General features: G+C 43.9%; 1 protein-coding gene across 13 annotated transcripts in view; it reads left to right on the top strand.

Annotated features, from left to right (window-relative positions):
• inpp4b (inositol polyphosphate-4-phosphatase type II B) overlaps nucleotides 1-14,180 on the top strand; it is a 157,207-nt gene that overhangs the window by 142,202 nt on the left and 825 nt on the right. For 6 of the 13 annotated variants that reach the window (XM_061770872.1, XM_061770880.1, XM_061770881.1 and 3 more), the window contains 8 exons: nucleotides 2,939-3,114; nucleotides 4,349-4,514; nucleotides 4,593-4,719; nucleotides 5,511-5,651; nucleotides 7,162-7,259; nucleotides 7,906-8,018; nucleotides 9,016-9,170; nucleotides 11,911-12,116. In XM_061770872.1, the coding sequence (XP_061626856.1) occupies nucleotides 2,939-3,114; nucleotides 4,349-4,514; nucleotides 4,593-4,719; nucleotides 5,511-5,651; nucleotides 7,162-7,259; nucleotides 7,906-8,018; nucleotides 9,016-9,170; nucleotides 11,911-12,085 (1,151 nt within the window). In that variant the 3' untranslated portion in view covers nucleotides 12,086-12,116. Of the gene's footprint in view, nucleotides 1-2,938; nucleotides 3,115-4,348; nucleotides 4,515-4,592; nucleotides 4,720-5,510; nucleotides 5,652-7,161; nucleotides 7,260-7,905; nucleotides 8,019-9,015; nucleotides 9,171-11,910; nucleotides 12,117-14,180 lie in introns of those variants that run through there. The other 7 variants (XM_061770874.1, XM_061770875.1, XM_061770877.1 and 4 more) reach the window with 7 other exon arrangements.

Here is a 14,180-nt window from a genome sequence, read left to right as displayed (position 1 = left end):
ACTTCATTGCAATTGGGGTTGTATTATATGAATAATGTTGTCATTTTACCAGAAACAATGTGGACTATTACAAGAATAAAGTTGTCATTAAATTGTTTTTTTTAAGAATATTCCTTATTTTACAAGAAAAAGGTGATTTTTACAATTAAAATTTAACAAAAATATACATATATATTGAATTGTAAAAAAATTAAAAGGTTGTAGTCAATATATTATGAAAATTAAGTTGTCATTAAGGCGGCACGGTGGCCGACTGGTTAGAGCGTCAGCCTCACAGTTCTGCGGTGCGGGGTTCAATCCCCGTCCCCCGCCTGTGTGGAGTTTGCATGTTCTCCCCGTGCCTGCGTGGGTTTTCTCCGGGCACTCCGGTTTCCTCCCACATCCCAAAAACATGCATTAATTGGAGACTCTAAATTGCCCGTAGGCATGACTGTGAGTGCGAATGGTTGTTTGTTTCGATGTGCCCTGCGATTGGCTGGCAACCAGTTCAGGGTGTTGCCCGATGACAGCTGGGATAGGCTCCAGCACGCCCGCGACCCTAGTGAGGAGAAGCGGCTCAGAAAATGGATGGATGGAAGTTGTCATTAAATGTTATATTACAAAAATAGTCTTAGTTTTACAAGAAGAGAGTTGCTTATTAAAAGGATAAAGTCGTTCCAGGACGACGGAGGTGTCGAAACTATGGCCCGGAGCCTTTTCGTACAATGGGCTGCTCCATCTTATTGTGCGTGCGCAAACTTGATTCAGGAAGACGGCAGCAAAATAGACTTGTTGGCAGGGAGATGAAAAAGAGTATGAAAGCAGAGTGAAAAAGAGGAGAAGGCGAGAGAAAGGCAGCCAGTTTTCATTCAAACTACAGAAGGTATCGACCTTTTTCATGGTTACGGATGTTACTGTCAACAGCAAGAGCCAGGCGCTATTATACTGTACATAGCACTGCTGTCGGCGGCACGGTGGAGACTGGTTAGCACATCTGCCTCACAGTTCTGAAGACCGGGGTTCAAATGTGGATTCTGCATGTTCTCCCTGTGCCTCCGTGGGTTTTCTCCAGGTACTGTGGTTTCCTCCCACATGCCAAAAACATGTGTGGTAGGTTGATTGAAGATTCTAAATTGCCCGTAGGTGTGAATGTGAGAGCGATTGGTTGTTTGTTTCTATGTGCCCTGCGATTGGCTGGCGGCCGGTTCAGGGTGTACCCCGCCTCTCGCCCGAAGATAGCTGGGATAGGCTCCAGCACGTCTACGACCCTAGTGAGCATAAGCGGTACAGAAAATGGATGGATGGAGGGAGGGATAGCACTGCTGTCACTGTCAGTGACTGGCAAAGAGAATGTAGTGGAGAGAAAGTAAAGAGTGACACTTAATCAGGATGACCTGAGTTATTAAACCGGTCCAAATGGTAAACTATATTAAATGCAGTAGCGGATGGTGCAGTTTCCTGCACTGGGGTCGCTGTATATAGAATGCGTAAGATTTTAAATCATCAATAACCTTTTTGAAAATGGGACTAGGCGGCTAGAGCGTCCGCCTCACAGTTCTGAGGACCGGGGTTCAATCCCCGCCTGTGTGGAGTTTGCATGTTCACCCCGTGCCTGCGTGGGTTTTCTCCAGGAACTCCGGTTTCCTCCCACATCCCAAAGACATGCATGGTAGGTTAATTGACAACTCTAAATTGCCCGTAGGTGCGAATGTGAGTGCAAATGGTTGTTTGTTTGTATGTGCCCTGCCATTGGCTGGCAACCAGTTTAGGGTGTACCCCGCTTCCTGCCCAATGATAGCTGGGATAGGCTCCAGCATGCTAGCGACCCTAGTGAGGAGAAGCGGCTCAGAAAATGGATGGATGGATGGAAAATGGGACTAAGTGTGGCAGCTTCAGCTTGGGAGAAATGTATCCATCCATCCATTTTCTACCGCTTATCCGAGGTCGGGTCGCGGTGGCAGTAGCTTTAGCAGGGATGCTCAGACTTCCCTCTCCCCAACCACTTCATCCAGCTCTTCCGGGGGGATCCCGAGGCGTTCCCAGGCTAGCCGAAGGACGTAGTCTCTCCAGCGTGTCCTGGGTCGTCCCCGAGTTCTCCTCCCGATGGGACGTGCCCCAGCCACCTCATCTGGCTCCTCTCGATGTGGAGAAGCAGTGGCTCGGGCTCGGATTCTGATCGGGGTGGCCGTTCCTCCCAGTCACGCCCTTCCAGGTCTCACTGTCATTGCTCACGTGAGCATTGAAGTCCCCCAGCAGAACGATGGAGTCCCCAGCGGGAGCGCTCTCCACCACCTCCCTCCAAGGACACCAAACAGGGTGGGTACTCTGAACTGCTGTTTGGTGCATAGGCACAAACAACAGTCAGGACCCGTCTCCCCACCCGAAGGCGGAGGGAGGCTACCATCTCGTCCACCGGGGTGAACCCCAACGTACAGGCGCCGAGCCGGGGGGCAATAAGTATACCCACACTTGCTCGGCGCCTCTCACCGTGGGCAACTCCAGAGTGGAAGAGAGTCCAATCCCTCTCAAGAGGACTGGTACCATAGCCCAAGTCCGACTATATCTAGGGAGACATTTAAATATTATTATTATTTTACACTGTATATTATTGTTTTTATTATCTCGATCAGTTACACAGTTGATACCCATGTGGTGCGAGATGGTGAATGCACACTGCTGATGTCATTTGCTTTTCATTCAGTCTTCTTTTACAAGTCCTTTCCTACACGTTGTGTCCTTTCCGCTGTGGCAATTTCATGGTGCGTTTAATGACCCGCCGTTAACTGTAAATCATCTATTATGCATTCTGATGCAGTATAAAAAGTTGCCCTTGAAACTCAAAATGTCCTAGAAAACGGAAAGAGATCCGTGCTATCTGTGCCAGCGGGTCACCGCGGAAGACTGAGAGTAACCGTTAAGCTCGTAAGAGTTCTTCTTTGTTTTTCCCATGTTGGCAAAGCAGGTGACTGGCGGGAGCAGCTGTGCCCCCTAGTGGCCAGGTTGAAGGAGTGCGTGACACAGGTGGTGGACAAGGCCAAGAGAGCCGTCACCTTTGTGCTCCTGCAGGAAGCCGCCTGCAGCATCCCGCAGGGATTCCTGCTTCAGCAGAGGAGAGACGTCGTCTTCAGTCAGGCTGTAAGTCAAAAAAACGTCAACAATAGCAATAATAATCATCACAAAAATCATAATAATAATAAACAGCAGGCGGGAGAAAATGATGGAGGGATAAATACAAATATTTAATCATGAATAAAAATAAACAAAATATGAATAACGTAAAATACTAAATAATGATAAAATAATTTATTTAAATTTGATTGCAGGCCATGCGGTGTGTGGAAAATGGATGGAAACAGGGATGACAATCACATCAAATATGAATGTAAAAGTAATTGAACAGGAAAGAATAATCATGTAATAAATGTGAATTACAATGAAATAAAATTAATTAATTGAATTAGATGTGAATAAAATTAAATGCATGTGTGTTGAATTCAGATGAATACAACTTAAAAAAACAGGAAAACAAATACATTGGTGGGAATTAAGTTAAAATTAAACATGGATAAAACAGAAATAAAGAGCATGTAAATTGAATGAAATTTGAATGAAATTTTATTTTATTCAAATGTAATTCGTTAAGGCCTTGAAGTCGATGATGCGCGCGCACGCTCCTTTGCTCCTGCAGGGGGCGTCGTGCATTTTCTCTCTTTCGTAGTTTACTGCAAGGTCAATGTGAGACTGACTATAATCTCAACCATATCCAGTCGTGCAATTTATTGTAATAAACTACTAAGTCATTTAATTATTGCTTAACAGCTTTATAGCCTCTTGCAAACAGTTGCCATTCACTCGAACACGCTAATTACCCAGTATGCTCCATTGCGTAACAAAGGGATAATGGTGGAATAAACACTAAGGAACATTGAACTCCTCACCACTCAAGCTGTAAAGCTAAGTTTATTGGCGTGTGCGTTCTCAGCAACACACGGCCTACTTGTTGAAGGTAAGGACGCCCCACAGTGTTTTGGTGACACACAATTCAAGTGTGAGTACTTTTGCCACCTCTAGAATAGCATTTGTGTGTTCCTATTGGTCACCTTCATGCAGACATGTCACAGTTGCAGAATGAGAGAGTGCGAGTGCATATGCACGCGTGCGTGTGTGAGAGTGAGAGTGCGAGTGTACCTCCACGCGGGATGGCGCGTAAGATTGCAGGCATCTCGCCACCTTGTTTTCAACTCAATGGCTCACGGAAAAACGAGCACTCTGGCTCCTTTGACTGTGTATGGATGCAAACATGCTGAATAATGAGGGAGCTTTTATGAACATCGTTTCACTCAAATGTGTGTGCATTTGTGCGTACCAGCTGGCAGTGTTGGCGTGCGGTTTCGTCATGCGCCTGTACGCAGGAATTCAGGACAAAGGCTTCCTGAGGCAGCTCCACCTGGTCGGCCTGGTGGCCCAGTTTGAAAGCCTGCTCAGCACCTACAGTGAGTTCGCCAGTTTGGAACCGCAAATAAGCCAATTACAATGTAGGAGTACAGTACAGTACGATAGTGGGTTTTTGTGTGGAGTCGTTGCGCTAACGTCGGCCTGGCAACCGTCCCAAGGCGAAGAGATCGGCATGCTGGAGGACATGGAGGTGGGCGTGGCGGACCTCCAGAGGGTCGTGTTCAAGGTGACCCGGGCCCAGACGGAGCACCTCAGTGACCTTCAGCCAGTAGTGCGAGGCAGACGGTGAGACTTCAGCGCATCAGTCACTACAGTGGGCATTTATTGGAAGGTTGCGTTTTTTTCTGTATGCATTTGTTGTGATGTCAAAGTTATCCATCAATCAATTATTTTAAAGTTGCTTTCTTCGATTTGCATGAGTCATGATGTCGAAGGTTGCACATCAGTGACGCCAGTGGATATTTATTCAAAATCAGTTTCTTTCTATGTGCCTATGTGCCATCTATGTGATGTCAAAATTGCACATTAGTCACTGCAGCGGGCCTTCAAAAGCTGTTCTCTTATGTGTGCAAGAGTCTTTATGTCAACGTTGTGCATCATTTACTACAGTAAACATTTATTCTGGAGCAGTTCTACATGAATGAGTTGTGTCAAAGTTGGACATGAATGACTACAGTGGACTTTTTTTTCAAAAACTGTTTCTTTCTACGTCCCTAAAGCTTGATATTAAAGTTGGCCATCACTCACTGCAATAGGCAACTATTTGAATGCTGTTTCCTTCTATATGCATGAGTCTAAAAGTCAACGTTGCACATCAGTCACTACAGTGGGCGTTCAAACGCTGTTTTCTCCTGTGTGCGAGAGTCTCGGTGTCAAAGTGGGCATCAGTCACTACAGTGGGCAGCTATTCGTAAAGTTGTTTCTTTCGGTGTGTGTAAAGTTTGATGTCAAAGTTGCACATCAGTCGCAACTGTGGACATTTATTTGAAAGTTGCTTTCTTCCACAGTATATGCATGAATCTTGATGACAAAGTGGTACAACAATCACTACAGTGTGGACATATATCTGTGCTCAGGAACCACTTCACTGTGGAGGTCCCACTGCCAGGCACCGCCTTCCAGAACATGCCGGAGGAAATCAAGGAAGGCCGACCTCTGCGCGTGTTTCCGGTACTCTTTAACGTGGGCATCAACGAGCAGCAAACCATTGCCGAAAGGTCAGCGCCGATCACACTTTGGGCTTCTCGAATGTTTTGGGTCCAGGGACTACTGACAGGGGAGAAGTTTTTCCAAGGACCCACTCATAATCCTAACACCAATTAAACATAACTGCCATGGTACCCCTAAATCCCATAGGAATTTAAAAAAATAACAAATAAAAAAGTTGCATTTTTCCATGATAAAGTTGATATTGTGGTATTAAAGTCAAAGTCATATTTCAATTGGCGGAATTCAAAAATACAACTTTATCCTTGTACTAGTACATCTATAATTCTAGAAAAGACACATTTGGGACTATATTCTTAATCAAATACGCTTTTTCTCAAAATAAAATAAACTATTCATACAGGGAAGTCAGATTTATGTTATGATATATCACAATAATATCAAAGCTTTTAATTGAACCAAAGCTAAGGTAGGAGTAATTGGTTTATTATATTATATTATATTATATTATATTAGCGGCACGGTGGTCGACTGGTTAGTGCGTCTGCCTCGTAGTTCTGAGGACCGGGGTTCAAATCCCAGCCCCGCCTGTGTGGAGTTTGCATGTTCTCCCTGTGCCTGCGTGGGTTTCTCCGGGCACTCCGGTTTCCTCCCCCACCCCAAAAACATGCATGCAGACTCTAAATTGCCCGTCGGTATGAATGTGAGTGCGGATGGTTGTTTGTTTGTATGTTCCCTGCGATTGGCTGGCAACCAGTTCAGGGTGTTCCTCCCTCCTGCCCGAAGATAGCTGGGATAGGCTCCAGCACTCCCACGACCCTTGTGAGGATGAGCGGCTCGGAAAATGGATGGGTATATTATATTATATACTGTATAGAGCGCTGGTCTGGAAAAAATTAAGAACAACGCAAAATTATCCTTTTCTATGATTTTGCAATTTCTAGGTATATGTTTGAGAAAAAAGAATATTTTTGTTTTGTTTTTCTATGAGCCATTCACAACTCTCAAATTCCAAATATAAATATTGTCAATTCCGTGATTTATTTGCAGAAATTTTTAAATGGTAAAAATACCAAAAAGGGTCCTGTTATTTATTTATTTATTTATTTATTTTTAATTGGTGCGGCTGTCCCCATATCTAAATGCCGTAGATCATTTTTAACTTACTGCCAAATATCAATACAAGTACCAATGTGCTTGCTAAAAATTGTCATTTTTCTTTGTCTGTAGATTCTCAGCCATCCAGGTCATGGCAATCCGCAAAAAGGTTGAATCGAGGCAATTGGACTCCTCTTGATTTTAAATTAGTTTTTTTAATTATTATTTATTTATTTATTTATTTATTTATTTTTCATTTTAAAATGAGCTTAGGCAATTGTGTTATTAGGCTAATGATATGTAGTTATGCACTTTTAAAAAATTATATCACATCTTAATTTATTGCAAATTATTTTGCGCACCCCCAAGCTATGGCTCGAGGACCCCCGAGGCCCCCAGTTTGAGAACCACTGTTAAAAACCATAAACAGTGTCACATAAACGGCTTCCACTTCCTCCACAGATTTGGCGATATTTCCCTTCAGGAGAGGATCAACCAGAAGAACTTTGAGACGCTGGAGTGTTATTACAAAACACTGAGCGAAAAGGTGCCACGTGAATGTAAGTTGACCCAGTCCTTAGCCCCTTTTCCACTGCAGGAACTTCCCTGTCTATCCTAATAGTTTTAAGTTCCCCCTTGTTTTTCTACCGAAAAATTACACTAGCGGCACGGTGGCCGACTGGTTAGAGCGTCAGCCTCACAGTTCTGAGGACCCGGGTACAATCCCCGGCCCCGCCTGTGTGGAGTTTGCATGTTCTCCCCGTGCCTGCGTGGGTTTTCTCCGGGCACTCCGGTTTCCTCCCACATCCCAAAAACATGCATGAGTTGGAGACTCTAAATTGCCCGTAGGTGTGACTGTGAGTGCGAATGGTTGTTTGTTCCTATGTGCCCTGCAATTGGCTGGCAACCAGTTCAGGGTGTACCCCGCCTCCTGCCCGATGACAGCTGGGATAGGCTCCAGCACGCCCGCGACCCTAGTGAGGAGAAGCGGCTCAGAAAATGGATGGATGGATGGAAAATTACACTAGTACAAAATGTTCCTCCAGGCTCCTTTTAAAACCACATGGGCATCAGGAACCTTTTGCTGCGAGGAATTCAAAGTTCCTCGGCTTGTTGGTGCAAAGGGGGCTATTATCACCAAGGTGTGGTTAGACCACGAGAGAGTCTCATTCGCACTGCTTTTTTCTCCCGTGCGGTTTAAACCAGGTCTACCGTGTTTTCAAAGCCAGACTGACATCAAGGAACTACTTGAAACCCTGGGCCAGAATGTAGTCACGAAGCGGAGGAAGAACGTGGAGATTCTCTGGAGCGCCGCGGCGGTGAGCACTGACCGTCTTGCTTCGCCTTCGTGGAACATAAATTTCACTCGGTCAAAAACAAAATTCCCTCTGAGTTCCATGAGCCACGCGTCTGGAATTTAATCTGAAAAAAAATATGTTTGAGTGTGGAATGGTTTGCATACAATCTCTAATGCTGGCGGCTCCTATAGTCCAGCGTCAGTAGTTGCACGAAACTGCAGTGAAAGCGTCATTTGAATACTAACATTATTGCATTGGTCTTAAAATGTACATATAGCATATAATATGTAATAACATGACATATTTCCCATTCCGTATTGGTACATTTACAGGTTTTGGCCTCTGTTATTAATCGAAAAACTGGAACGTGTTCCCCAAAAATGCTGGTGCCAAGCAGCTATGTTTAAGTAAGTTGAGAAGCTTAATTTAGACAAAAGTAGTGCTTTGCTGCCTTTCTTGTGGCATCTTGGTGCCAAGGAAGTAGGTTGAAGTGAGTTAAGGAGCTTCATTTAGACAAAAAAGTAGTGCTTTGCCGCTATCTTGGTGCCAAGGAAGTACGTTGACATGAGTTGAGGAGCTTCAGTTGACAAAGGTAGTACTTTGCCGGCATCTTGGTGCCAAGGAACAATGTTGAAGTGAGTTGAGGAGTTGCATTTAGACAAAGGCCGTACTTTACCGCCATCCTGTGGTATCTTGCTGCCAAGGAACTACCAGGACAGGTTGTTTGTTATTCCCTCATTATCCCATTTACAAGGCGCAGATAGAAGGTCGAGAGTTCATGTGTGCTATTTGCATTTGGAATCTGTTGCTGTCAACTCTCAATATGAGATCTAAAGAGCCGTCACTATCAGTGAAGCAAGCCATGATTTCATGTTTTATCTCATCTACGAATGACTTGGCCTAGATGTCTGTTTTTAAAAAAAATAAAATAAAAAATCAAAGCTAGCCCTTGAGCTCAAAAGTTCACCCACCCCTGGTTTAACTATTGAACCCAATGGTCTTTTTTCCTGATATCCAGATTTGCCGACGTCTGAACGGCATCAGGTTCACCAGCTGCAAAAGTGCCAAAGACCGAACGTCCATGTCCGTCACGCTGGAGCAGTGCGCCCTGCTGCGTGACGAACACCAGCTCAGCAAGGACTTCTTCATTCGCGCGCTGGACTGTATGCGAAGGTAAGGCGTTAAAACACATCAAGTTTCATGTTTCCCATTACTGCTTTTGTAAACCTATGGGATCAGATGCTATTAAAGGGTCATTTCATCTAAATGACCTTATGCACAGGTTTGGAGATGCTGTTTCCCCAGGATTGGGGCCATTTCCAAACTACATGAAATATTGATTCAATCAAAATGTATTGGACATAAAAGTTAAATACAACGGAACTGAATTTAACAAATTTACTGTATTGAATAAAAAAAAAAAAATTGTGTGTCACTGTAAAATGATGCACAGTATGAACATTTACCACAATAGCCTGCGTACGACGAGTGGTACGCGTACTACATTTTGAGAATCAATGTACTGGACGTTGTGGGTTTTCATCATAGGGTGTACATTACATGAGAAATTATATTCAAAGCTTTCACCTCAACCATACTTTTCTTCGGTCACTTTCTTATGAACAAACTTAAGAAAATTGCTGGATAGGGCTTATTGTTTTCTTTGTAACAGCCCATTATGAGACTATTATCCTCAGTACACTAATTACAATCATTTGACATTGTCACACCAATTTTTTTAGGTCTTAAGCCTCAGCGGTTCCTCAAAATGTCAGTAAACTGAGTGGCGATCATTTTAAAGTGAAGACTGATAAAAAGGGTTCCGTTTTGGACATTCATTCACATGACAACAAGATTTCGTATAAGCCCTCAAAGAGACTTTTCTACGTAGTGGCCTGGCATGCAGCGTTCCTGGAGATCTTGTTAAACTTTTTCCCGTTATTATGTGGTAGCCATCATGTAAGCAACTATATACGGTGGTACCTTGACTCACTGGGTCGATAGTTTGCTATGTGTTGCGAGTCTGAATTTGCGGTATGAGCAATGTTCAGACATGCCACCGCTAGCTGGCGGCACAGAATGCCACAACACCTCCGTACCCCGCGTCTCACTCACAATTTCAGATACGAGTAAAATGGGTTACGAACTTCGTCACAGAATGAATTACATTTGTAAATCAAGGTACCACTGTAGTTAAAACCCCATTTATGGTAAAAATAAACTTCAATTTCTTTAGCTGAACTGACCCTTTAACATGAGTTGTGCCGTGCTTTTTGTGTCCATGCACCCCACCCTGCTTGTTACGTTCCACCATCACCACACACACACACACATGCGTGTTTCCATCAATACAACACCCAACAACAATGCAATGTCCTCACTGTTATGACTGTTTAGGTTCATCAAAAGTTGCAAAATTTGTCTACCGTGTATGTACTGTAAATATCCAAACATAGAGATAAGACATTTCAAAACAAAGATGTTAGTTTTGATTTTCAACCATAATACTCTTGTGTTGATGTATGCTCGGCCTGCTGGAATGCGCTTGGACCCAACACGTGGCTGGCATGCTTTCCGGTAAGCTGACAATGCTTTTTAAAAACAAACACAGAGGACACAATAATATTAAAGTAGGTTAGTGACTAAGACCTGCTCGACTGGTTGGCATGTAGCCGTGCACGGCATCCACAACCGAACGCAGATTCTGCAACACGTGTGCGCTCAAATGGAACTCATTGGTGGGTAGGCAGGTGCACAGGGTGTGGTTACAATAAGACATTTTTTCTCCCAGGGTCAGAATGTTCAGAATGTCCAAGAACTACTTCTAAAACATTTCTAGGTTTACTTTAGGTCCAGAAAGGGTGTTCTTAATAGTTTGAAGTTGAGGGTGCAAAAGCAAAATCCTCCAGAGCAGTGGTCCCCATCCATCGTTCCATGGACCGGTAGTGCATATGCACAGTTGTAGTTCATTATTGCAGTTGATGATGGATCACGGATGCAAATGGCGAGACAAGGATCTCGGCGTAACGAGGCGTCCGATAGCCGAGTCCGAAGAGCTGCACGGATATTGGTGGCACCGCCACAACCGAAACCAGACAGGAGGTGACCGTGGCGGAATGAATGGGAGAAAGTTGAGCAGGATCCAACACAGCGTGGCAGATGATAGGGCTAGCCAGCTAGCAAGCCAGCTAGCTAGCTAGAAAGGAGGCAGCTGGTTGCAGGCAGCGCGGATTTACGGCACCGACAGGCGCAAAACTAACCAAGGTTCCACCTTTGGCCACGGCACCGCGAGGGATCCTGGTTAAAGTAAGCCATTTTAAACTTCAAAATGAAAACATTTGCGGTGGGAGAAGCGGCAGCCAAAACGCGCCAGCGTACTCTTTTTTTTTTACTCTTTTCAATAGATAGTTTTCTCAGGATCACATTGGATTTTTCATTTGTTGGACTATGACTTATATTTATTTTGAAATAGTACAAGGAGTAACGATTCGATTCTGATTCGGAAGTCATTCGTTACAGTCAGCACGAATAACGAATCGGGATTTAGACGCCGATTCCGAGCCCTAGTAGGTAGGTAGGTAGGTAGATATACTGTACGTAGGTAGGCACAGCATGCACTGTCGGTAGGTACATGTGTAGGAAGGAAGGTGGGTATATCGAGGTAGGTAGGACAGTGCGTTGTCAGGTAAGTAGGAAGGTTAGTTGATCGTGTAGGTTGGTAGCTAGGTGCATCCCGCACGCCGCCATTCCTCCATCCATGACATTTCTACCACCCTCCATGCCTCGCCCTTGGCTGCCTCTCTTGCCTGTTGTCTTCATCTTCACGGGCTCAAAGTCTCTCACTAACCTGCCTTGTTTGGCTCTTTCTCTCTGCCCGCGAATGGGTGGGGGCGTCCTTCCGTCCCTCCCTCAGTCGGCTGTCCCACGCAGAGTTGGGGTGCTGGGAGGACCCCGAGGCGGGCGCGGCGGCGGAGAGCAAACCGACGTCGCGTCACTTTTACCCCATCGCCCTGCTGCTCGTCAGCTCCCACCTGCTGGTCGTCTGGCTCATTTTAAGTCTGGTTTTTCTGCTGGCAAAGTATCAATAAAGCGGCTGACAACTACCACGCCTTCACTCGCTCTCTTCTGCGTCTGTGCTCACCCTTATTCTAACTCTTCTTACCACTCAAACACACACACCACTGAAACGTGTATTTCAGTATATTATGTGGGCGCATTTCATGAGTGTCTGAGCAAAACAATTCACAGCAGTGTGTATGAGTGAAAACATTTTGAGTCGTGTGTGTGAGAGCATTTCAGTAGTACATGTGAGTGTTTGAGTAGTATGTATGAGAGAAGATTAGATACAGTAGCAGCCCGGCTAACCGACGCGCCTACGTAGCGGCCATTTTACCATGGGCGACGTTCCCATTCAAGGCAATGCACGGACATTGAAATTAAGTTGTCACTTGCTCATTTCTCGACTGATTTTAATGAGGTCTACTTTTTTTGTCAAGTCCAAAGCGTGTGATATCAATACAGAACAGAAAAGAGAAGAAAAAAAAGCGCCCCAAAATATTTTTAACTGTGAAAGGTTATTCCCACTTGTTGTGATTGTACGGCATTGTGTGAAACCGTATGCAACACAATGTGCAGGCATCCTTGTTCTTTCAGTTTTCTTGCCGTCCACAAATGGAGTGCGCTGACAGATTTAGCTAAGCGTCGCCATAGACAAAAGTAGCTCAAAAGTACTAATGTTCAATTTCTATGGTGCTATTGGCATGTAACCATGGCTAACTCTGGCCAAAACAAATTTTTAGCTTACTTACATTACCTTAGCGTAGCTTCAATAGCAGTGATGCTATTGTTAGCATTTGTTGATTGGAGTCCAGTGACACTGCAAAAAAAAAAAAAAAAAAAAAATACAACGAAGGATAAAGCAATCATTTCCATAGCCTATAATTTGACGTCCTTTTCCCATCAAGCAGAGTTAACAGAATCAGCGGCCTCCTATTTCGGGAAAGTCAGTTTAAAGGTTTCAGAAGCCGTGTCACATTGTAGGAGACAATTAATGTTTGATGACGCGACAAACAAGGGCAGTGTTGTAAACACACTTGGTGTTTGGGAAATGTGGGGCATTTGTGACATAACCACAAATTGGACTTTGTTCTTGTACAATAAACTCATGTTAGCGCCACACCCTCAAGATCACGCGCTACACTACTTGACGCTCGCTCTCTCACTGTGGACGTTACTCAAAATATTTAATGAGCATCTGATGAATGTAGGCGGCACGGTGGCCGACTGGTTAGCACATCTGCCTCACAGTTCTGAGGACCGGGGTTCAAATCCCGGCCCCGCCCGTGTGGAGTTTGCATGTTCTCCCCATGCCCACGTGGGTTTTCTCCGGGTACTCCGGTTTCCTCCCACACCCCAAAAACATGCATGGTAGGTCGAGTGAAGACTCTAAATTGCCTGTAGGTGTGAATGTGAGTGCGAATGGTTGTTTGTTTCCATGTGCCCTGCGATTGGGTGGCGACCAGTTCAGGGTGTACTCCGCCTCTCGCCCGAAGATAGCTGGGATAGGCTCCAGCACGCCCGCGAACCGAGTGAGGATAAGCGGTACAGAAAATGGATGGATGGATGATGAATGTACAGGTATTCAATTTGAAATGGTTTTTTTTTTTCTTCTTTTTAATACAGTGCACTCTGCAGGAAAATTTAAGAAGAAAATTATTAAACATTTTCACCCCCCAAAAAAATCTATTATCATTATATTTATGGCGATGATTATAGAGCACTATATTATTGTCTTACTTTATATTGCATTTTGTTAACAGCTTCATTTTTGTTATAAAATAAATATTATATATGAAAATTATTGTTTTACTTTATTAACAGTTTCAAACCAAAATATGTAATTACCATTATGTTCACAGCAGTTGACATAGCAGTATATTATTTTCTCATTTAGGTATGAGTTTATTTATTAAGATTTTTTTGCTCTCAATTAAATCTATAATATTATGTTCATTGCAATAATAGCAGCAAATTATTTTCATTATATTGCGGTAAAACTATTTATATATGAGGTTTTTATTTAAATTTAGAATTAAATATAGTTCGTATTCAGTGATCATCTAATAAATGTGTTTATTCTAAACAGCAATCGAACCTTTGTGCCACTTCAGCAGTTGACAGCCT

Source organism: Phyllopteryx taeniolatus, chromosome 4 (genome assembly GCF_024500385.1).
Source record: "Phyllopteryx taeniolatus isolate TA_2022b chromosome 4, UOR_Ptae_1.2, whole genome shotgun sequence".
Classification (NCBI taxonomy): domain Eukaryota; kingdom Metazoa; phylum Chordata; class Actinopteri; order Syngnathiformes; family Syngnathidae; genus Phyllopteryx; species Phyllopteryx taeniolatus.
This window is presented reverse-complemented; position numbering and strand designations above follow the sequence as displayed.